At 39.1% G+C, this 23,914-nt stretch overlaps 1 protein-coding gene across 20 annotated transcripts in view; it reads left to right on the top strand.

Annotated features, from left to right (window-relative positions):
• Nucleotides 1-23,914, top strand: part of gramd1bb (GRAM domain containing 1Bb) — a 101,950-nt gene that overhangs the window by 42,206 nt on the left and 35,830 nt on the right. For 9 of the 20 annotated variants that reach the window (XM_067506542.1, XM_067506540.1, XM_067506537.1 and 6 more), the window contains 2 exons: nucleotides 4,933-5,022; nucleotides 7,406-7,432. Coding sequence is in view for 11 of the 20 variants with exons in the window: in XM_067506540.1 (XP_067362641.1) it covers nucleotides 4,933-5,022; nucleotides 7,406-7,432 (117 nt within the window). In the remaining 9 variants the exon portion in view is untranslated. Of the gene's footprint in view, nucleotides 1-4,932; nucleotides 5,023-6,190; nucleotides 6,490-6,532; nucleotides 7,048-7,405; nucleotides 7,433-7,463; nucleotides 11,069-11,204; nucleotides 11,362-15,076; nucleotides 15,121-23,860 lie in introns of those variants that run through there. The other 11 variants (XM_067506553.1, XM_067506558.1, XM_067506549.1 and 8 more) reach the window with 9 other exon arrangements.

Raw genomic sequence — 23,914 nt, 5'->3', positions numbered from 1 at the left:
TTATAAATGTAAAGAAATTCTATAAAAGCTTGCAAATCAACTAAATCAAATTCCTACATTGTTTTATAAATTACCTTATTTGTAGCACTACTAGTATTTGAGAAGAAATTATCCATAATAACTAGATGAGTACATTGGTTTTTGAGTGTGCTACTGTGTCTTGGAATGAATTTCAGTGAGTTTGTAGATACACCTACACTTACCTATTCGGAGTGGTTTCTTGTGTGATTAGATCCGAGATGCAATCTTGGTAAAATTGACTCATCCAGAACAGTTTTTCTTCCATCTGCAGAAGACTATGACTAGACCCACCTGTTCCATTTTTCAAAAAAAAAAAAAAACTTTCAGCTTATCTTTGACAAGAGCAGTTCTATCACACTTAATATCTAGTAGTTATTTCTCTGTCTGTTCTCTCTTCTGTTTTTGCTGTATCCTAACAGGCGAGTTTTCATTGGTAACAGATGGCAAAAACAGAAACAGGTTCATTACTCACTCCATCAATGTGTTATCTTTCTCTGAGCTGAAGGCACCATCTCTCCAGGGGCATGTGCACATAACCCTGACAGCATCCCTAAGCATCCATAAGTGAAGCTCAGCTTTCCTCAGGGTGTAATATGGCCTGTTCTAACAAGCACTCCTCAGCTTTAATACCATCTTGTGCCATTAAGATGACACAGCTCCTCCTCAGTCTGGTACTTGTTACTAGCTGCATGTAGTGTATAAAACAAACCTACAAGCTTAAAGCTGTGCCAGAGTAAAAAGAATTAGCAAGCTTTAAATGTTTATCTTCACTTAATTATTGAAGAATGATGGAATACAACAGGGAGGTTTTGTCATGGACGGTTTCGAGGCCACAGTGTGTGATGCTACCACCACTGTGTCCTCAATGAGTACATCCCCACAAAGTATCTAGTGACTGTGTTCTGAGCTATTACCAAATGACCATGTAGCATAATCTTATGTTTGAATGAAAAATCTAAATCTGACCAAACAATACCTAACATCCGACAATACCTAACTCTGTCAACCTGTACACTGTCACATACAGCATAAAAATAAATGTGGAAGGAAATGCAGCAGTTCCTACTAAAATCCACAGAGGGAAATATTAAAGCAGTAAAACTATTTTTTTTAAATTTTAACTGGGAGCAGGACACATGTGTTAATGTATTTCTACTGTATCAGTTTGTGTCTGACTACTTGCATATGGTATGATGATTACAGTGTAGCAATACTAGCACTTGGTAAAACCATGTTAAATGTATACTGTGTTTTTGTATAACCTGCGTCAAGTGGATGTAATGCTCAGTACATTCTGTGTAGCTGCTGCATTTTTGTCAATTTAAGCAAGATGCTGGACTTTACCTCCACCAGTTGTTCATGACTGCCCTGCACTTTGACTCTGAATTTGCTTCTTTTTTGTTTTTTAAAGCCATAGTGTTAAAAGGTGTTTGTTCTTATGATACCTTTGCAATTCTAAGAGAATTCTTCTCTTATTCTCTCTATTATTTCATTTATGACCCTAGAGTCCTAAATGTGTTATGCATTTACTTTTTAATTAATGCAGTGCATCCATTAACATTCAATCCACAGGATTTGTGGCTTTAAAACTGCCACATTTGTCCAGTTAATATTCAAACATGGCAGAGTATTTATAGTTAACCAGATTGTTGTAGACTTGTGGTCTTTTCATGTAGTCTACTGCAGTGTTTTAACATATTCTTGTCATCAATGGAAGAAGATAAAATACTGTAAGTATTTAAAAATATTTAGGATTTACCTCAGAGGTTGTATGCTTAGTGCAGTACGTCAAGCACTGCTGCCTTGTGTCTTGTATTTATTATAGCTTATTCTGATATAACATGACTTATTTTGTGAAATGTTGATCTCTACTGCAGCATTAGCTTCCTGCCACTGAAATGTAACGTGATGCAATTTTCCACTCAGAATGGTTTAAATGTATAATGTTTTTCTGATGGGGGATGCATTTTTCAGGGTATCTGATTTTAATCTGCTCTGACCTCCAAATGGAACTTTGGCCAGACATGTTCATACTTGCATTATTGCTTTATCAATTACAATTAAGTTATGTTTTTATTCCAGCATATTAATTCTGGCATTTTAGCCATTTTCTTATGTGACTTTCAGTGGAGCACACTTGTAATTGTGCACATATCTACTGTAGGTGTGTGTTCACCCATAGGTTTATGTGTCCATCTGTGTAAAATTTGTGTCTCAGAGGTCTTGGAAGAGATACAGTGGAACCAGCTGTTCTGCTGCCTGATAACTGCAGGGCTATTTTAAGGAACTGGTGCAGTACTGTATGTTTCACAAGGCCTCGCTGCTTTCACCTCATCCAGGCATTTAAATATTTCACACACAACCTCACAAAGCAAAAGAGGGAAAACAAGACATCAGATGAGCTGCTGGTTAAAGATACTGTATTTGGAAAAGTCAGCCAGTGCTTTAGATGGTTTTACAATAAGACGGAATGAAAGTAGTGAAATGTTATTTACACCTTATATATGGTCATGAAAAAGTCTACATTATATATGCACACACCAATAAGGGACAAATATTAATATAATAAAATTTGTGTAGCAAAGTTAGCTATATGCTTAAAAAATATAATGTATGCATAATGCATTTTTTGTGCATTGCGTGGTTTTAATATCACACCATGTCTTTCATTGGAGCCGAAAACTGTCAGTATTGTGTTACACTTGCTTGGTATAATGGTCAAAGTGCATATTGCATCAATTGTGTATGAGTGATGAATTATTCAGCATGGGCCCATGCCATGCCAACTTTGTGTTCATGCGATTTCAGTTGAACTTGCTCTAAGGGATACAAGTGCAAACACTTGAATAAACCAGACCAAACACAACTGCTTTTGCAGCACATGTGTGTTTTCTGTGAGAGAACAAACCTACAGACACACTGCAGCAACTGCAGAGGAATAGTAGGCTAAAATATGAAGGAATGGAGCTAAAGTGATATTCCACCAGGAAAATGATCTTTTCAGTTTTAAACGCTCACAATGTCAGCTTAAATATACAACTCCGATTCCCAAAGAAATGGGGTGATGTGTAAAATGTAAATATAAACAGAATGCAATGATATGCAAATCTCATCAACCCATATTTTATTCACAATAGAACATAAACAACATGATGTTGAAACTGAGACATTTTACCATTTCATGGAAAATATAGCTCATTTTGAATTTCATGGGAGCATCTCAAAAAAAGTTCGAACAGGGTGATGTTTACCATTGTGTAGCATCTACGCTTCTTTCAACATATGTCTGCAAATGTCTGGGAAGTGAGGAGACCAGTTCCTGGAGTTTTAGGAGAGGAATTCTGTCCCATTCTTGTCTGATGCAGGATTCTACCTGCTTAACCCTCCTGGGCCTTTATTGACAGATTTTTCATTTTATGGTGAGTTTTTTTACTGGTGAAAGCTCTGGACTGCAGGCAGGCCAGTTCAGCACCTGAACTCTTCTCCTGCGAAGTCATGCTGTTGTGGTGGATGCAGTATGTGGTTTAGCATTGCCTTCCCTGAAAGAGATGGATTTCTGGATGGGAGTATCTGTTGCACTAAAACCTCTACGTAATTTCCACAATTGATGAGGCCTTTCCACATGTGTAAGCTGCCCACGCCATAGGCACTAAGTTTTAGACATCGTCCCAAATCTTTTGGAATTGGGGTTGTTGCTATTATAAAAAAGTTAAACAAGGATTTATAATTTTTAGAGAGAACAGTAGCATCTTCACAGTAAAAGCCTTCACAATAACTTCTGAATGTCTGTTAAGAGCTGCACTACAGTGTGAAGTTACAGTTTTCATATCTGTGCTGCATCAATTCTTTTGATATTTATCCCGAAATGTAATTAGTACTGTTACCTATATATTAATTTTGGTTCGATCCCCGGTCCTGGCTATATATATATATATATATCGAAGTGTCTCTGGGCAAGATACTGAACCCCTGACAGCCCATTCCCATCCCCAGCCATGCAGTGCTGGTCCAAGCCCAGTAGAAATTGGGGAGGGTTGTGTCAGGAAGGGCATCTGGAGTAAAAACTTTGCCAAATCAACATGCGGACAATGATCCGCTGTGGTGACCCTGAACTCACGGGATAAGCTGAAAGGACAAAAAAATAAATAAAAATTGTATTGCAGCCCTATTTTACAAAACCTCACATTATTAGATAAAATACAATTTAAAGCTGAGCTTTTCAAACTGTTGAGTCTTCATTTTGATGAGTCACTAATTTTGTATTATCTATTATCTAAGTAGGTCATCAGTGGGGAAAGAAGTAGGTTTAGGAAGTGTTGTGTTACTTGTTTGCACCCCTTCAGGCATTGTACAGTCCATTGCTACTGTAGGAAACAGTTTATTAATGAAGATGTTTTGAAATACACTGGCCTATATCAAAGTGTGGACAGGAATAAAAGCAGAATCTTAATCTAAAGTTAAAATTCAGCATTATCTTAGTAATAAACAACTCATGATTTTTATGCATTAATGATTCTCTGTTTATATACTGTTTATATTGATTTGTACACATGTAACCCCACTAAAAACTACAGTATCAGAAGCTATACCTTATGCACAGAGCATGTCAAATAGCCCCCTCTTGTGTTGTTATTTGATATGTGCATGTACAGGACTGACACAACTGTCAGAATAGAGCAAGTTGTTACATACAGTACATGCTGACAGTATATATTTGGAAGACAATTTGCAGAGTCTTGGACAGCAGAGTTATGACAAAAACTATACTAGGTCTATATACTTTATGCTTTATTTTCCTTTGTGTTTTTTTTCTCAGCCAAAAATACTATGGCACTTTACATTCTGTTTATTTGGTAAAAATGCTATTGCAATAATTGCTAAAGCCTCATATCTCTCCTGTTTGCCATGCAGCAGCCAGCAGAGTAGTCAGCAAAGCAGCCAGCAGAGCAGCCATGAAGACGACAACTCTCGCTTCTTGACTCCATTAATCCGAGAGGAGAGGTGTGTACATTATTGAAAAATATTTCCCTAATTTTTTGGTTGCATCCAAATGCAAATCAAAGTTGTAATTAATGGGAAAAAGTATACGTAAATGAAAACACTGGAAATGACAGATGTAGCATACAGAATGTTGGTGTGGCTGTCGTGTCTACTAGGTACTTTTTACAAATTTACAATACTGCAAAAAATCATGAACCTACAATATCAGTGTATTCCCCTTTTAGTCACTGTTGTCCATTTGTGGCAAGAATTCACCACAAGAGGGCACTACTTCTTTAGTGGTGGTAATGTTGAGATGACTACAATCACTAGTCATTTTTTCGAAATATGAATCCATTAAATCGTCATCTAAGAGTGGCCGTATGTAATGTAACCCCTGCAGTGATTAGGTGTCTCTGCTTCTCTGCTGCTCAGTTTGAGCTGAGAGACAAGCTCCATCCTTAGCTCTTTATCACCTTGATTTATGCAGAGGTTGTCAGAGCAGGGCCAGTTAACAGGCCAGAACATTTAATCAGTTACTGTAATTGGTGTGTAGGATGTGAGCATGTTTGTTTTTGTGTCTTTGAGCCGGCATCGTAAGACGTGGAGTGTCTTTTAATACTTTGTCCTTGAAATAAAGCTGTGCACCCAAAAGGAGTGATCCCTTGCCACCTTAAAGTATAATTACTGAAGTTTATATTGTCTTTTTTGGCATGATCACACATTACACAAATGTTTGTTTTCTTATCATGAATCCTAATTGTGAGAATTCCCTGAACATAGGAATGAAGAAAATGAGCACTCTCCATTGTAGTCTGTTTTTTGCTTGATTTTTAGCGTGGTACTTGTTAGCAGGTAATGTGAAGATTTTAGATTTTCCCAGCAGTAGAAAATTGCACTCCAGTGATTTCACAACATTTATATTTGTACTAGCAGAAATGTTTGATCACCACTGATTATTTGATAAAGTAAATATAATTAAACTTGACAATTATATGTCTGTAGAACAACCAGGTTGTTTACCATCATGTCAAGTGACGAAAACCTCTGTTAAAAATCGAGAAGTGCATGAAAAAAATAAAAAAAATCTGCTTTGTTAAACATCTGCAAAATACATATACCAATTTAATATGCAACGCAGTCATTTTTTTCTGTTGTCACAAGCTTGAGCTGATTTTGCAAACAGTCTCATCATAGCCACCTACTTACTGTAGCTCTGTCTGTTGTTCACACACCGCCACTCTTTCTCTCATTGCTGCTCTCTTCCTCACCATTCTCTCTCTGGCTCTCCCTCCCGCGCACTCTTCTCGCTCCGTGTCTCCACTCACTCGAATTAGGAACAGTACCTGTCAAACCTATGGGATTTCTTGCTGCTCTTCTCTTTGCTGTGCTGGTTATAGCTAGTGAGGGGTGTCTGCAGCAGCTGCAGGGAGAGCAGCATTCTGTAGCCAGCTTTAGAGGGCACGGAATGTCATGTCTCCTCTGCAGGTAAAAACAGCTGCGTTTCTGCCTGGATCATGCATCTCCCAAACTCTACCTGTCTTGCTTGCCGCCATGTCGATCAGTCTTGTTTTGCTCTCACTGCATCTGTCGTGTGTGCTGCAGTTTGCTGAGTGTGCTGGGTGCAGCTGCATTTCTGGTGAAGTGACACCAGGCAGTCGGCTATTGTTTGCTACTAGCTTTTATTTTTTTTTTTGCCTCTGCCAAAATATGAAGGCATTTGTGCTGGTTCAGTGAGGGAACTAATGATATTCACATCATGACACGAGGACAAGTTTGTTCATTTGCTGTCATTTTCTTGGATTTCCATTTTAGCATTTCTCCCCCACTAAAGCTGCAGATAGAGTTATGTAATATCACAGCGTGTCTGTGCTAAGTCAGTGTAATATGACTCATCAGTAAAGATGACGCAGCACATGATTGTGATTTGTGAAGCGGGATTACACAATGCTAATCTTGCCATCACTGGGTCGGTCAATAGCATACAGTATGTTTATAAATAACCATAGTGAATGGCATCATATTGCAGTAGATTGTATATTTAAGGTACGTGACACTTGTATTTTATGAGGTATTATAGCATCACAATCTACATGCAAAGCTATTTTGTTTTGAATAGTTAATCATGTAAATAATGCATAATTGTATGATGTCCTCCTAGTCTTCTGTAACTAGATAACAACAGTGTATTAAATGACTTTATGAGTATGTGATGATGTGTAATAAATTATATGCATGCAAATTTTAATTCACTGATGCATTCAAAAGATTTTATATTATTAATTCGTAATATACTGATTATAAATTGGGCATTACTCTGTTGCCCTTTACCCTTGTTAATAGTAACTGAGAAAGTGGACAACAATGAACAACACTACCCTGAATTTTCTTTCTACTCCTGCAGGTCTGACAGTGCAGCGGACAAAATTGGGTAAGTCTTTAATTTGGCTCTACATGTGTGTATGTGTTGCTTGTTGTTGAATTCATGAAGTAGACATACAGTGGGACTGTCACCCCAATTGCCCCCCCGTGACACAGATTCACTGCTTTGTCCACCAACCAAGGTGTCTGAATGCGCTTCACATTTGACTAGGCCAGCAGTTAACACATTGGCAAGCCATGGAATGCCATTGTTTGCTTGTATTGGACAGAGAACATCACACACAAACAGGGCCTTATGAGTTGGACACCGTTGTCAGGCTTTTACTCTCTTTAGTTAACCAAGCAGTGACAGATCAGCACTGTGGGCACACACTGGGCTCAGACATTGTCTTCTTCAGGTTGTGAAGGCTTTTCTGTCACAACAGGTGCCGTGTCAAAGTGTTTAAGGCACAAGCTGAAAAGGTGAGTGACGGGTAATTGCTGGTTCTGCGTGCTTAACGTTTTGGAGGAGATTCCACATTGCATTTCATACTCTTTTTTACATTTTGCTTCTTTAACTCTTCCAGTTGCATTTATCTACGTCTCTTTCTGACTGGTCCAGTATACTGTACTGTACAATTAATAACAGGAAGACTTCACGATAGCTCGTTATTGATAATGTGAGCATGTAAACGAGTTTTTGCATGTGTGCATTTGTGTTATATGAACCCTGCCTTTAATTCTGGAATAAAATCTATCTTGTCCATGTGGTTTTACATGCTTTTACTCACATACACATAAGTGGCATAGTAGAAGTTTTCCCAATGAGACCTGGTGGTAAACTCAGCACTGACAAGATACTGTGCATTGTTTAACTGGAGCTGTGGAAAATGAGGCCATTACCATCAAACATTTTATCGTTTTTGGTTTGTGCATGTGTGTGTACTATGCATGCCGTGATTAATCAGAAGAAGTGCTGTCTTTCTGTTACATATTCTGAGCTGAGTGGACACTATTATTTTGGTGTAGTTGCATTAATGACCCTCTGTGGGTCGTGTGTGTTTGTGTCTGCTTTGGTATGCATAAGCGATCAGTCATGCCAGTTGCTTGAGTAGCAGGCCAGGAACCACTAGAAGTCTCTGAAATCCAATACACAACCAAGAATTATTTAATGTAAAGATTTACTGAAGCAGTTTATGTTGTCTTTGTTCAACGCGTAAAGATGCTGACGCCCCGCAGCTCGAAGGTTGCGAGTTCACATCACCAGTCGAATAGCCTTTCTCTCTGGAGTTTGCATGCTCTCCCTGTGCTTATGTGGCTCCTACTCAGAGTACTCCAGCTTCCTCCCACAGTCCAAACACATGCATGTTAGGTAAATTGGTGACTCTAAAATTGCCTCTGCGTGTGAATGGTTGTCAGTGTGTGTGTGTGTGTGTGTGTGTGTGTGTGTGTGTGTGTGTCTCTCTGTGTTAGCCCCGTGATAGAATGGCGACCTGTCCAGGGTGTACCCCGCCTCTCACCCTATGACAGATAAGTAACCAAAAGTGTAAGGATGAATGGATGAATGGATGCATCTTTTTGACCTTACTGCCCTAAATGTGAATCTCTTTGTTTATACAGACAGTTCACACTCGTGTTCATGTGAAATTCTGACAGAACAGAAACCCAAATTGGTAGTGAATAAGTTTTCTTACAGGTTTCCTTAGAGCAAAATCAGGAAGCTGTAATTTTGAAATGATGTATCTATTGTATACATTGGGCTTTGAGTAGAACAAAGGAGCAACATTGCTGTGTTAATATTCAGAGGAAAATGAAGGAAAATCTTCTGAATTTGGAGCACTTGATAATGTGCTCTGATAATGAAAAACACACAAAAAAAACTGGATTATTGTTAATATTTTTCAAAATCAAAATTCCCTAATAAATGGCTAAGCAGGTGGAATATTAGTTTTAGGTGCTATTTTATTGGTGGTTTATATTACGTTTGATATTAACGTGTGGGTCCATGAATAAGATAAATTTAAATTATCGCTGTCTTCTCTCTGCTCAGGCAAATGGCTGGTTTTGATTGTACAGTATATTCTTTGTAGCACCACTGCAGGTATTTCCTAAGTGGTCTTGGGTCACACAAACTATGTAAGATCAATGCTTAGTTTGGTATAAAACTTTAAATAATGAATGCAAAGAGCCCTGGCTGGATAAATGGGCCAGGATGGATAAAGTGACTCTGCAGTTTGCATGTTTGAATCAGCTGTTGTCAGTGTGTCAACAAGGTAGAAAGAGGCTCTGATGTGGTTTAAGGATGATAAAATAAGTGTCTGATGATGATGTTGTCCTTTTAGTGACCGTCACATACTGTATTTCTCATGCAGAGATTCTCCGAGCAGTCCTGCATTATACCTTCTGTCTTTCCTGTCTCCTTACTAATGTCTACATTGCTCCTCCACCCTCTCAGTTGCTGGATTATCGATGATCGACTGTAGTTTGAGACACTAGCTCCTAATAATGGAGGTCAGCATAATTCTATCTTACTCCCCGTGAAGGAGCCTTGGCAAAGCATGGATCCAACATACCGACAAAAGGATACTCTCCCAGTTTCTCATACCAGGGGACATTTAAACAAGGAACAGATAAGTCAATAAGCATAATGTACCCAAGCTCTGCCCAGAAAACATATTTTGAGAAGCTGATAATTAACTGGGAAAACTATTAGTAAGCCTACTTGATATATGCTTCAGTTTGTGCTATTTATATTTAAGTAAACCCTTAGTACAAAGACACATGATATAAAATAATATAATATAAAGACACATCCTGTTCTTCTAAACAAGAAATGTTATTGTTATCGGAGTCTACATTGGGTTTATTAGTGCCACTTTCTTCATGTAAATTAATTACATGACTGATTAGGTTATGGTTTCCTTTTAGTTGAATACGGGAATTGTTGTTTTCTGTCTAATCTTCATTAAATAATATTGTTTGTGGTACCTGCCTTATCTGTGTTATTTTCTCTAATGATTCCGGTAGCTATGTGGCAGTTGCAGGTCCAGCTGCTGACAAGATAATAATATCAGTACAGATAAATGGTGATAATGAAGATTATATAGTGTGTGTGTTTGTGTGTGTTTATTTGGGTCATGGACTTTGCCTGCATTTATATCTGCTAAATGCTTTAAATTTATTCATTTGTATTAATGTGACTGTGTGCATGCAGCCTCTGTGTCACTGATGTGGTAGCGATTCTTTAGTCAAGGACCTTGAATCCCTGCCTGCAGCTTGTAGCACAGACAGGGAACCAGAGGGAGAGAAAGAGGAGGAGGGAGAGAAGGAAAGCAGAGCAGGGGAAAGGAGGCTGATAAAGCAGGGAACGGAGGAAAGGAGGTGAAGGACCACCCTTATCGAGCATAGTCGTTCTCGGTGAGCCTACCAAAGAGACCTTCCCACACACACACCATGGCCAGGCAGCCAATCAGAGCGCTCACATCCTTGACCCATCCTCCCTCGTACAACTGCTCATCCATGGCTCAGCAAAGCAGATGTGAGGTGGTAGACTGGGAAGCAGGGCTGCGAACAACCAGGAAAGAAAACTCCCTGTGTGTTTAAAATATAGGGAGGAAAGGCGATGGTTTGATAGCTGTGAGGAATTGTGGGCACGGAGTGCACTCATTTAGATATGTTTGTATCAGATTAGTGCCATTTGATTCAGGTTAGTCTGGACATCCTGCAGCTTGTGAACAGGCGTTTTACATACCAGCATATTGTATGGTGTTGTCTAAATCCCCTCTGTTTTCACTGTCGTGATCTTATTTTTCCTCTGACTGACTTTGAATGTGCGTTGTAAGAGAGGAGGACAAGGGGGATTTCATGAGGAGATGATGACCAAGCATGCTGGACAAGTGAAAATCTGAAGAAACAGAGGGGCAGTGATTGAAGAGAGGCCATGAGAGCCAGGAGAGAGGCCAGGATGGTGTCTGCCTGTTCACCATGCACAAACACGAGGTCAGGTCTGATTTCTGTTAACTTTCTTTAAAAGCGGCACGTACATTCTTGTCCTGTAGTGTTGAGTTAGCAGACATGCACATAGGAGAACAGACTTGGAATTAATATGAAATGTAATGAATGCAATTTTGTATATTTAAAAAAACACAAATATCCAAGGTCAAACTCACATGCAGTATCTCTCTTTAAGGGATTCTATCGGACTTACTTTATAACAATCTCAACTCTGGTTATTTTCACTTAAAGTACTACTTTTTGTGTATTAATACATTTACTGTATAATGCAGAATTAGTCTTCTGGCTCTCAGATAATGATCTTGTGATTATCTACTGAATTAAGACCTTATGTTGTTTCTAGTTACCACATCACATGACATAGAAGACCCTGATATTGTTCTGCAGCTGTGCCCTTTTCTGTTTGACCTTTACTGAGAAAATGCATCTGTTCTCTCTGTCCACAGCAGGCTTTTAAATGTGTAATAGTGAAACTAATAGTTGAAATTTTTTTTTAGCACTTTAGAATTTGTTTACAACTTAATCTAAACTTATATCTATGATATAAAAAAGCTGCAATACATATCTGCAGTATACAGTTCTGTTTTGTTCTAGGCAGTGCACTGCATGTATTTGCTTCAAGTTGGTTAAAAAAATATTATGTCAGCTTTGTTTTCTAATGCAATTCATTTAAAGAGGAAATGTGTCAAAATGATTAATAAACACATGCATTTACTGTAACCTGATTAATACAGGGGTGTGGCAGAATAAATCACCAAATGTCATTATTACTGCAAAACACCCTCATATACAGACGTTCGCATAGAAAGGATTTTCCACCTGCTATCTGCCATCCTAAATCTCCATTCAACTCCCAGATAAATAGTAAATTCTGCACTTATATAGCACTGTTCTACCTATTGGTACTCAAATCACTTTACACTGCTTCTTATTCACCCATTCACACTCACAATCACACTCACACACCGATGGGGGACTTACCAGGAGTCACTAAGTTGGGGTTCAAGTTCTTGCTCAAGTACACTTCAACATTTATCCGGAGGAGCCAGGGATCGAACCAACAACTGCGGGATTGGTGGACAACCGCTCTACCTCCTGTGCCACAGTAGCATTAGCCTCACATGACTTTGAATTATACTTCTTAAGAATCACCAGAAGTTGTAGTAGCTGAAGTAGATACTGATTTATTATTTCTATTATCGAATGTTAAAAGCAGCTCATTTGCTTTAGCAGGTCAAACCACTGATGCTGGACAATACAAGAAGCTGGATAACTTTCACTAATAAGTCAACTAAATCCACCAACCAAATTAATATCCCACTTTGAAAATGATCTCCATTAAAACAGATGTGATTTGATCACTCGGGCATGATCGGAGACTTCAGTTGGTTAAAGACAAAAAATACAAAAAGCTACAAAACTTAAAGTTAAACTATTAGAAATCTATTTTGCTGTTAATGAGAATACAAGAATACAATAAAATAGTGGGATATTATTACTGCACATATTACTATGTGGATTGTTTTTCCATATTCCAAATTTTCTCAAACCTTCCCTTAAACTACAACATATGTAAATTATGTCTTCAAGTTTGACACATTTAAATATGCAATAGCAGCCTTGTTAAATAAATCTTAATACTTTTGCTATTTAAACATATGTGGGAGTGATGAAATAACTGACAAAGAATAATTCTTGAGATAATTTTTAGTATCTACCATACAGACCCTGGAAACAAATGCTGTAGATAATAAATGATAGAGCTGAGCATCCCAACAAAATATGTGATCCTCTATGTGCAAAATTATTTCACAAGGGTTTATTTCAACTGTAGACTGCATCCATGTTAAATCAAACTTTAACAACCCTAATATAAAGTTGTTGTTATGTTTTTATTATATTAACCAAAGTAGTTGTTGCCTCTATTTTGGGTCAGCTGTTGACATCTCTCACTGAAAGTGATTCATTACTGTAAGTCCCCTTCTCTGTAGGCAATCTGTCTGTCACTGGCACACCTACTTTCTGTTTTTGTGAAAGGTCTTGTTTCCATGCTGGGTGGACATCTGCCTCAATGTGAAGTTCCACAAGACATATGCAATTTAATGGTATAAAAACTAAACATAAACCTGTCTTTGTGTTAATCATTTTAGAGATGAATGTGTCTCTATATGTTCACAGCTGGAGCTAAAACAGATACCAATCCAGTTGTCATTTTTGCAAAGCCCACCTTGTGGGATATGGGTTGCAGGGGGGATTTGAGGTCTGTAGGATAATAAAGCTGGGGTTGATTCAACCCACTGTGCTATATAATGTAGTAAATTGGGGCACTTGCATTATGTGAGCACAGCAGAGGAGACAGGCACCACAGAAATAATGTACATCCAGGTTTTTCACATCACCCTACAGCTTATACTGCGTGGGCCATGCGTTTGCATTGGGCCTGTGTTCACTTCTAACTTCTAACACTCTTCTGACAGGGCCTCTAGTCTAATTCACATATGTTCATTAGCAAATCAGTCCCGCTGATTGTGCTAAATGTCTGTTTCTCAGCAGCAGCAAGTTAAAGTTTAATTTATTTTTTCAGCAAAGAAGCACTCCACAGTGTCCACAGGGATCCAGCTTAAATGTATTGCATATAGAGGCTTGTTTGTCATATAAAAATGAATAACACAATTGTTCTGAGCTGGACACTGCAGGTTCCAAAAAAGCTGCAAGCTTTTGGGTTTATCCAGTTCTCCTTGCTCAAACATATAGAAGGTCTGTTTCTCAGGTTTCATAAATCAAATGGCATAATCTTTAATCTAACTTTTCTGAATTGCTTTCAACCATAGCAGACATGATTGATTTCCACTCTACCTCCAGAGGGGCTGAGGATTATTTTTACTTTCTTCTTCTGTATGTTACATCTGCAATGGAACAAAGGACTCAGCATAAATGTTACATACGCACTTTTAGCTTCTCATAGTCAATATTAAAGCATTTTGACTCTTTGAATTTATTGGGCCCCTCGCACGCAGCAAATGCACATAAAAAAACCTCAGTTAATGTATTTCTCTTAGTTAGAAAATATTCAACCTGATTACCTCAGTGACAGGCATAAGATGATTGGAAGGTGTTGCAAAACCAAAAGAAACAAAAGAAGTGCTCAGAAGCTCAGTCGGGGGTAAAAGAGTGGGAAGAAATTGTTCTGACTGCAGAGGCAAATGTATTATCAGGTGCCACAGCGAAAATGAATTGATTGAATAGATGGAAAAGTGGTTGAGGGCTTGTGATCAGTGATTCATGGTACATGTGGGCGCTCTGTATTGAGTCACTGGTGACAGCAGCAATTGGAGTGAAAGGACTGTGCTCTGCAAGCCCAATAACCCACTGCTTCACTTTAGACATGCACACACAAACATGCACAAATGCACATGTACACACAAGTTTGTGTTAGTGTCAAACAATAAGTGTTTGTTTTAGTTTTTTTATAATTGGAATAAGAGTAAATGTCAGAATTAATTTAATACAAAAACATTAGGGCTTGTCATTTGAACCCACCAAACATCCTGAAAGTGAGGGTCTTGATTCTCTTGAAAGCAAACTGTGTTGTTCTCATAGAAGCAAAAGGGTCTGACCTTTTCTTAAAGGTTGTAGCAAAGAGTACAGTCACTCTTCAAAATTCCTTTCATTTCATACTTTTCTTTACCTCCACTGATAGGCCAAGCAAAAGAAGTGGAAGAAACTGATATGGAAACCTCAAAGGTAGGCTATAACTCAACAAACCAAAGACACTCCACACATGAGTAGGTGACATTATATGGGAGCCTAGATATAATTTGTATCATTAAAGCACAATTAAACAATATACCATTCTTTGCTTCTATACACTGTGGGTCAGATGTTAGAGTCCATAAGCCATATATTTAATATACTGTAGGCTGTTGGTATTCAATGTTATAAGAAAGTCCTGCAGGTGATAGGTCACTTCTAAAGGTGCAATACACAAATATGCCAAAAGAGGGAGCCACTCCAGTAAAATATACTGTATATAATTCCCACAAGTGCATCAAGCTCCTCTCTATTTCTTCTGGTCCTCAGATTTCACAGTGTGAGAGCATTAGGATCAAAACTGCTGATCATTTACTGAGACACTGTCAGCATTGTCCTTTGCAGGAGCACCGCATGTTACGTGACACTGTAGTCATGTTGGCTCCAAAGACTCCAAAAGGCTAGAATGAGTACTTTTCTGAAAGGATAAGGTTGTATGGAAACTGTTCAGACTGTCTTAGCTAATGTGAGGTGAAAAGGGGTTACTTTAAAAGGCCACTCTGCTGATTTTTCATGATCTGTTTTCTAGTCCGTTGAAGATCTGCTCCGACTTTAAAAGGGCTTAGAAAATAGAAAGCCTAATACGTAGTAGGGGCAAAGTGTCTGGTGATCTCAGTCTCTGTGGCTTTAGCTGTTAAAATGTTATCTTTTTTAATTTTTAGAATGTGAATTAATTCAACTGCTATATAAACTCTCTGGGGTATCCCTCTATGTAAGAATAGAAATACCTTATAATGGTGTCACGTTTTCACATCCACTCCTGAGAAGTATGTTAGAGTGGTGCAGGACATGTATGAGAGCTGTAAGACTGTGGTGAGGTCTGCTGTAGGTGTGACAGAGGAGTTCAAGGTGGAGGTGGGTCTGCATCAAGGATCGGCTCTGAGCTCCTTCTATTTTGCTCTGACGATGGACAGGCTGACAGATGAGGTTAGAAAGGAATTTGCATGGACTATGATGTTTGCAAATTACATTATGAACTGTAGGGAGAGCAGGGAGCAGGTGGAGGAAAATCTAGAGAGGTGGAGGTCTGCTCTGGAAAGCAAAGGAATGAAGCTTAGCCGCAGTAAAACAGAAATACATGTGTTTTGATGAGAGGGACCCAGGTGGAACAGTAAGGTTACAGGGAGCAGAGGTGAAGAAGGTGCAGGACTATAAGTACTTAGGGTCAACGGTTCAGAGCAACGGAGAGTCTGGAAAAGGGGTAAAGAGGCAAGTGCAAGCAGGTTGGAACGGGTGGAGAAAAGGTCAGATGTTTTGTGTGATAAAAGAGTGTCAGCAAGAATGAAAGGAAAGGTGTTCAAGACGGTGGTGAGATCAGAGATGTTGTTCGGCTTAGAGACAGTGTCACTGAAGAAAAGACAGGAGGTAGAGCTGGAGGTAGCAGAGCTTAAGATGTTGAGGTTCTCTTTGGGAGTGACAAGGATGCACAGGATCAGGAATGAGGACATCAGAGGGACAGCTCATGTTAGATGTTTTGAACATAAAGTCAGAGAGGCCAGATTGAGGTGGTTTGGACATGTTCAGAGGAGAAACTGTGAATATATCGGTAGAAGGATGCTGAGTTGGAGCTGCCAGGCAGGAGGTCTGGAGGAAGACCAAAGAGGAGGTTTATGGATGAAGTGGAAGAGGACATGAAGTTAGTTGGTGTGAGTGAAGAAGATGCAGAGGACAGGGTTAGATGGAGGCACTTGATTCGCTGTTGCGACCCCTAAAAGGGAAGTGACGAAAAGCAGCAGAAGAAGAAGTTTTCACATCCACTCAACTTGTAGTGCCCTTCTAGGGTGCTGACAGATATGATTTCTTAGATGATGGATATATGCACTAATGTTTGCAATTAATCCATAACATAACATAAGGGTAATTTGCGAGAGATGATTGCTGAGCTGTGTCCAGCTCAGAGGTTTAGTGCACCCCTTTAAGGGTACTGGACTACCTGAGGGTTTGCATAAAACAGAGCTAAGTTAAGCTGAGAACCTGTTGTTATATGAAGACCATAGAGGACAATATTAATATTTTAACTTGTTGTAATCCATTGTTTTATGTTGGTTTTCATTTGCAGCGTAGGCTTGATATGGAAAAGGGTTTTGGGTTCTCATTGTGATTCATGACATTAGCTTTGCAGATTTCATCAGTGCAAAGTTGAGGTGTTTGAAAGTCTGAGGCCTCACTGAGTGATTGTTACTTTGTCACCATGAGTGACGTGCATCATTTTTGTAACTTAAAATAGCTTGAGCGCTGTCCTTGAAGATCTTGTGGGTGGTAATGGCATAGCAACCAATGTTGCGTTGAGCAAGTGTGTGTGTGTGTGTGTGTGTGTGTGTGTGTGTGTGTGTGTGTGTGTGTGTGTGTGTGTGTGTGTGTGTGTGTGTGTGTGTGTGTGTGTGTGTGTGTGTGTGTGTGTGTGTGTGTGTGTGTGTGTGTGTGTGTGTGTGTGTGTGTGTGTGTGTGTGTGTGCTTCTGTGGAGCTTAGCATTGTGTTACCCTAGCTGCATTTTTAAGTCTGGCTGAAAACAGCCAGCAAGCAGCAGTCTGAGCTGCCCCCAGCTTGGATGATGGCAGGGTCGTCTCTGTAACAACAGCCCTGACTCACTGGATAAAGGGTGTGTCTTCGAGGGTTCAGTGAGTGTCTCAAGCAACAGTGCCTTATTCCTTTAATATTAAAACGTCTTTCCTCACACCACCTTCGAGTGTTCTCATAACTGTGTCTGCTTAAAACAAGGTTACGTGACAATGGGGTTATTTTGACTCGTGAGGTTTGTGTTTAAAGTCCTCTAATAAGCAACAGCACTTCTGCACTTCTGACACCACAGTGTCTCACTCGCACTGATGACTAGGTCACATATAGCTGTTTCATAATTGACAACTAGGCTGATATTGTGTGGTTAAATGACTGGGAACATGCAGAATATAATGGATATATTTGGTCATTTTTGACAACAAAAACTAAAACAATAGTTAATTGCACCTTTTACATATTCTGCTAAAAGAAATCTGCATACACACCATAAGGTCCCCTAAAGCAACTCTTTGACTTTCTCTACCTAGACAGCAGTGTAAGCAGTGCAGTGATGCAGAAACAGTGGCCTAGATCTAGAGCAATCAGCAAAATTGGATATCTTGGTGTCGTGACATAATTTTTCTTAACAGAGCGGCTGTGTATGCTTAGGGTCATGGATGTGATGAGTCACTGATAATACTGCATAATAGTTACGTTTGCTGTTTAGGCTGAAAATACACAAAGAGATCGTTGCAGGTAGTTGAAAGACATTGTGAGTTGTTTCATATTGATAAACAGCTCATCGCCTCCGATGAATCTGAATTTGTCATCCAAATACTGCAATACACACCCAGCAAGGGAGTGTGAACTGTGGGCAGTACATGTCTCTTTAATGTCACTAACATTTCTGTGATTCCTGGTGTCAAAAAATGATTTAGAGGTTTCCTTTTAATTTTTCTTTTAAAAGAAGATTTTCCTCCTTTATTAGACTTTTTAAATTGCCCCCAGTCTTAAACCTGTGCAACTGCTAGCCAGTTAATCTTATTAAAAAAACAGGAAGGTGATAGTTATCACCTTTGCAATGATGCAGCAGCAGACAGTACATGAATAATTAATAGTGATGATGGCGAGTGTTACAGTACCAGTAGCAAATTTGATTTGTGGTTTAAATAAGGGGAAGATTTTTTTGCACGTAATTTGACGTGTGTGTGGAGCTTGCATGTTCTCCCCATCCTTGTGTGGGTTTTCCTCCTGGTACTCCAGTTTTCCTCCCAGTCCAATGATGTGCATGTTAGGTTAATTGGTGAATGTTAGTGTGAGTGTGAATGGTTGTCTGTCTGTGTCTGTCTCCCTGCGTTGGCCCCGAGATAGACAGGCGACCTGTCCAGGGTGTACTAATAAGCAGTTACAGATAGTGGATGGTTGGATGGTATATTGATATGTATTTTTGACTTATCTGTTAACTTGTTTCAGAGCTCTCTAGGTTTGTGGTAATTGGTGTCACGAACTGGCTCGGACAATGTAACAAGGAGGGGTGTTCACACACAGGTTATCCTAACTTTTGGGTTATTGCTATTTTAAAGGCCGGTGTGGACAATAGCAACCTAATGATTACAGCAGGCGAAAACTGTTTACGTGCAGTAACATGAACATCAGGTCATTGTTTTAAGAAAGTTAACTACTGTATCAGCAGTACCCTACATTCTGCGGGTGTAGATAGGAATGCTCACTGACTTTACTTTTATAAGTGGAGGTCTGTTGTCTGGTTAATAGATATAATCCCAGACTCCACATTCCACCACCACTCTTCTTCCTCTCTTATCCCTGTCACTGTACTTTGTTTAGTAATTACTGGTGTGTATGTTGGAGGTTTGATGAAAAACAAACCTGTCTATTTTTATCCTGCTTGCTGCAGCAGCACCAGGAAATGGAAGGCTTTTTTTAAATTAGTGCTTTAATGTCAGCACGTGCTGCGCTTTGTTCTTTTATTTATGGCCCACGTGACAGGCACACAGAAGGCCATCTGTATTCTACTCCATCACTTCTAGGGCTGTCCTGATATTCTGCATAGTATCTTTCCTTGTGGTGTTGCTTGTTTTTTCTATTGAACATATGATGTCATTCATTGTCACGTGTGTTTCACTCTCCATCCCTGCCTTGCTTAATGTTTTACTTCATTTTGTTTGTCTGTGTAGTGTGTATGTTTTTTTTTTTTTGTTGTTACCAATGTTTGATTTCTGCATAAATATTCAATTTATCTGGCCTCTAATTGTGTCAGTTTCTGCTGTGCATTGCTGTCCTTTGTGTGCATCTATTTAGCCTTATTCTTACTCTCTCTATTTTAGACTTGTTTTTTTAGGCTTGTTTTCTCCATGAATCTGATTCCGGTTATGTCTGTTTTTGTCATTCTTCTGATTCAAAGACATAAAACAAAATTAGCACATTAAGGGTGAATGCAAATCTCACTTTTTATTAAATTATTAAAGAGTTGGCAAAGTCAGGTCTGTCTCAGGTTATTCCTTTTTTGTAATTATTTTAAACTGGACTAATTTATGATAGCTTTTATCGATCAACGCATGTACTCTATACATGTGTTTGCAGGCTTTAAATGCATTGGTGCCCTCTATCTCCCTATCGTGGCCTTGAAAAGCAGAGATTAGCCAATATGGTCAAGTCATCAATAAACAGCGAGCCAGTCATGATCAACCATTTCCCTCTCTGATCCGATAGTTGAAATCAATCTATGGGGGTTTATCCGTGTTGTAGAAAAACAGTTCGAGCGTAATCTGCACGTTACAGAGTAAGGAACTACCTTCAGGCAGAATAGGAGAGTCAGGCTTGCCATGTCACAACAGCAGTGTAGAGGGATTAATCCAGATTATCTAACATTGCTATTCTTAGAAATAAATGAAAAATCTCAGGGCCAGATTAGGTTTCATTGAATGCTAAAAAATAAGATCATGCATAATTCACATGACTGTAATTTTGCTAGCGTTTAATAATAATAACTACTAATAACTGTTAAAATATAAGCATGAACAGTGATTAGTTGTTTTTTTTTTTCAAGGAAATTTTAAAACATAGCAACACAGAAAATCATTTCTTTTAGAATCCTTACTGAAAAGGACTTAATTGACTGTTTGTAGTTTACTATAGAGGGCCTTTTGGCTCAGTGGTAGAGCATTGGGTTGGGAAGCAGGAGGGTGGGTTCGAATCCCACCCCACCAAGTTTGACCCAGACCTGCCACCATGAGCCGGTCTAGAGACCGGATAAATGCTTTCGCATCCGGCGTAAAAACTTCCGCCAAATGAATGTGCAGAACACGTTCGGCTGTGGCGACACCTGAAGGGACAAACTGAAAGCCGTGGATCTATTTTACTTTTTACATGACAGAAAGTACATTTCTGTTTTTGTGTGCTTGCCATTGGAAATATTTTTTAACATTTTTTTTTCTTAACTTATACTTGTTTTTACCATAACACATGTTGTCGTCTGGTCAGCAGATGGCATCAGTGAGTAAAATCACTGGCTGTTTGACATATAGGATACAGGAGCTGTCCATTCAGCACCACTGTGTTGCTGCCTCTCATCAGCAGGCTGGACAGAGTTGAGCTACCATCACACACAGAAATAAAGATCAAAGACACAGGAAAAACAACACAATATAAAAATCAACATGATGGCAATTTTTAAGGGATGGCATGTGGTTCTTTACATCTTCATTTACTGCAGCAAAATTTTGGCACCACAAAAGCTACAATGGTATGAAATAATATTGACAGAAATGAACAATGCATGCTCCTTGATCTATCAGTCTCATTAGTAGAGGAGACTGGGTCAAGAGGTTCTGCTGGTTCATTACTGAGTGAAACTGTCAGCTGTTAAGGACCAGGTAAAATTTACCGTGTGAGCTCTGTGTCCTGTATGTTCCCAGGAGTTAATAGCAGCAGCATGTCTGCTGGTTTTTATCAAACTATTAAAGTTCACGATGGATGCAGTTGTTTTTTCCACAAAATGTCTAGTAGGCCATGGGCATCAGTTGATCTTTCTGTGAGATGATTTACTGTCCTCTTCCTTGTGTGAAGCTAAGGCTACAGTTTTGACCAATGCACCCCGGGAAGGGATTAGAGCAGAAGACTCTTATATCATTGTCTCTTCTCCGCATTTTTCTCTCCCTGCAGTCCTACTGTGTTTTCAGCAGCCCACGGGGAGATACAGCAGAAAGCTAGAGTGTGCTCCTCCTGTCTTCTCTTGTATGTCCCATGGTGCAGAGAGGAGAGATCTACACACTGATCATCTTTCATCTGAGGGCTTTCCCTAATAAATGTAATCAAAGTGTGGTCTGTGACTATTGATAACTTGTAGATTGTTTTATGGAGCCCTAGCAACCCAAGAAACAAACACACACACACACACACACATACACACACACACACACACGACACCCATTTCTCTGTAATATGATTGCTTGTAAATTCAGTCTCTCCCATGCTGTTCTGCTCCACAAGTAGTTTTTAATCTCGGGTAATTTGGAAAAAGATTGTTACTGTCATAACTGGGACAGGTGTTACTTTTCTTGGTATGCTTTAGATCATTATCAGAAGTCTCTGGAAACCTGATGTAACAGAGATAATGTCATAACGACAGCATGTACAAAGTTTTCTGATTTCAGCTTTAAAACATGCTATGAGCCTCGCATAAGGTCCAATTTTTTGTGACAGTGCATTATAATTCAGAAATATTCTGTCCTATACCAAGAACCTAGCTAAATAATCTTCATGCCACTATCTTTTCTGGTTGTTTGCCATCTCTTTATCAGCCACTTTTTCTATCTGCTTCGAAATAACACAATGAGCACATGAAGCTCAGTAAATCCACAAGTTAAGTTCAATAACAATAATAGCAGGAACTTTCCCTTGTGTCAAAAGAAAACTAACATTGCTTTCACAAAACAAATAAAATAAGTTAAATAAATCACTTAATTAGATAAATCAAAGTATATGTCCAGATCATCACTACATATTCAGACCCACCAGCTGTAGAATTGGCAAACTGTAATGTGGTATAATATGAGTGAATTGGTCAAGAAAATAAGTGACCTGTTGCTACACCTATTGACCTTCCTGTTGTCATGGGTAATGTATTCTAATAGCAATAGTAAATACATGTACAGTAATTGGGATTTTTGAAAAACAAAAAAGGCCACAACAAACATCAATACAATGACTGATTTTACTGGCATAAGTGACAAAATCAAAAAATGCAAAACCTAGAACTTGTTTGAAATTTAGTCTTGACATGATCAAGCTGAATAATGACAATACCAGAGGACAGGATGCTACGAGCATCCTCCAGCCTGATCGTTGGGGCACACATCCATTGTTCATGGAAACTGTGCTGCACATTGTACCCATCTCTCCATGGCCTTTTCTCTACACTTACAACTGTCAGTTAAAGGCAAAAGGTCAAAAACAAATCTTAAAACGGAACCAGGTCAATATTATTACTCTAAACTTTGATTTAAAACAACATTCCTACATGATTTTTATGTTAGTCTCTGTCTTTACTTTTTACTTGAATACCTATCATATAAGTTGAAAAAGCAATAGTGTACATGTAGCTGGATCCTACAAATTATAAAATGTAATTAATGAAATTCACTCTCATTAGAGCCCCTGAAAAGAGGAGAAATCCAGAGAGAGCTGAATTATAGACATGAGAATTGTTTATATTTGAATTAGACTCTGTGAAATGCTGATATAAAACTCCTCTTAGTGTAGTTAAGCATGCTGATTCACCGTAATGTCCATCTGATTCATGTTGTGTGCAGAACCGTCGCACACAGCTCTAAACACAGAAGTAGCCCAGTAAATTCAGTGCATTAAGATATTGACAGGTTGAGTTGCTGACACTGATAAAGGCTGGAGCCCAGTGCAAGAGGAAAGAATTGCAGTGGGTTTCTCCACGTTATACCATTCCCAAACATAGTGAGGCAGGGTGGAGCAGGGGCAAGGGGTCACTGCACAGAAGATGTTATGGCCAGAGACTGCTGTCTTGTCTTGAAGTGAAATAGAGAAAGGGAGCCATCTAGGGAAGACGACAGTAAGAACAGGAGGAAGGGAGGGGAGGCAGGCAGGGGGGAGGAGGAGGGTAGAGATCCTGCGCCTGCTCACTGTGTGCACAGCAAGTGCAGCTTTCATCCGCAACAGAGGCTGACAGAGGGACAGAGA

The sequence above is a fragment of the Channa argus genome, chromosome 6 (assembly GCF_033026475.1).
Source record: "Channa argus isolate prfri chromosome 6, Channa argus male v1.0, whole genome shotgun sequence".
NCBI lineage: Eukaryota > Metazoa > Chordata > Actinopteri > Anabantiformes > Channidae > Channa > Channa argus.
This window is presented reverse-complemented; position numbering and strand designations above follow the sequence as displayed.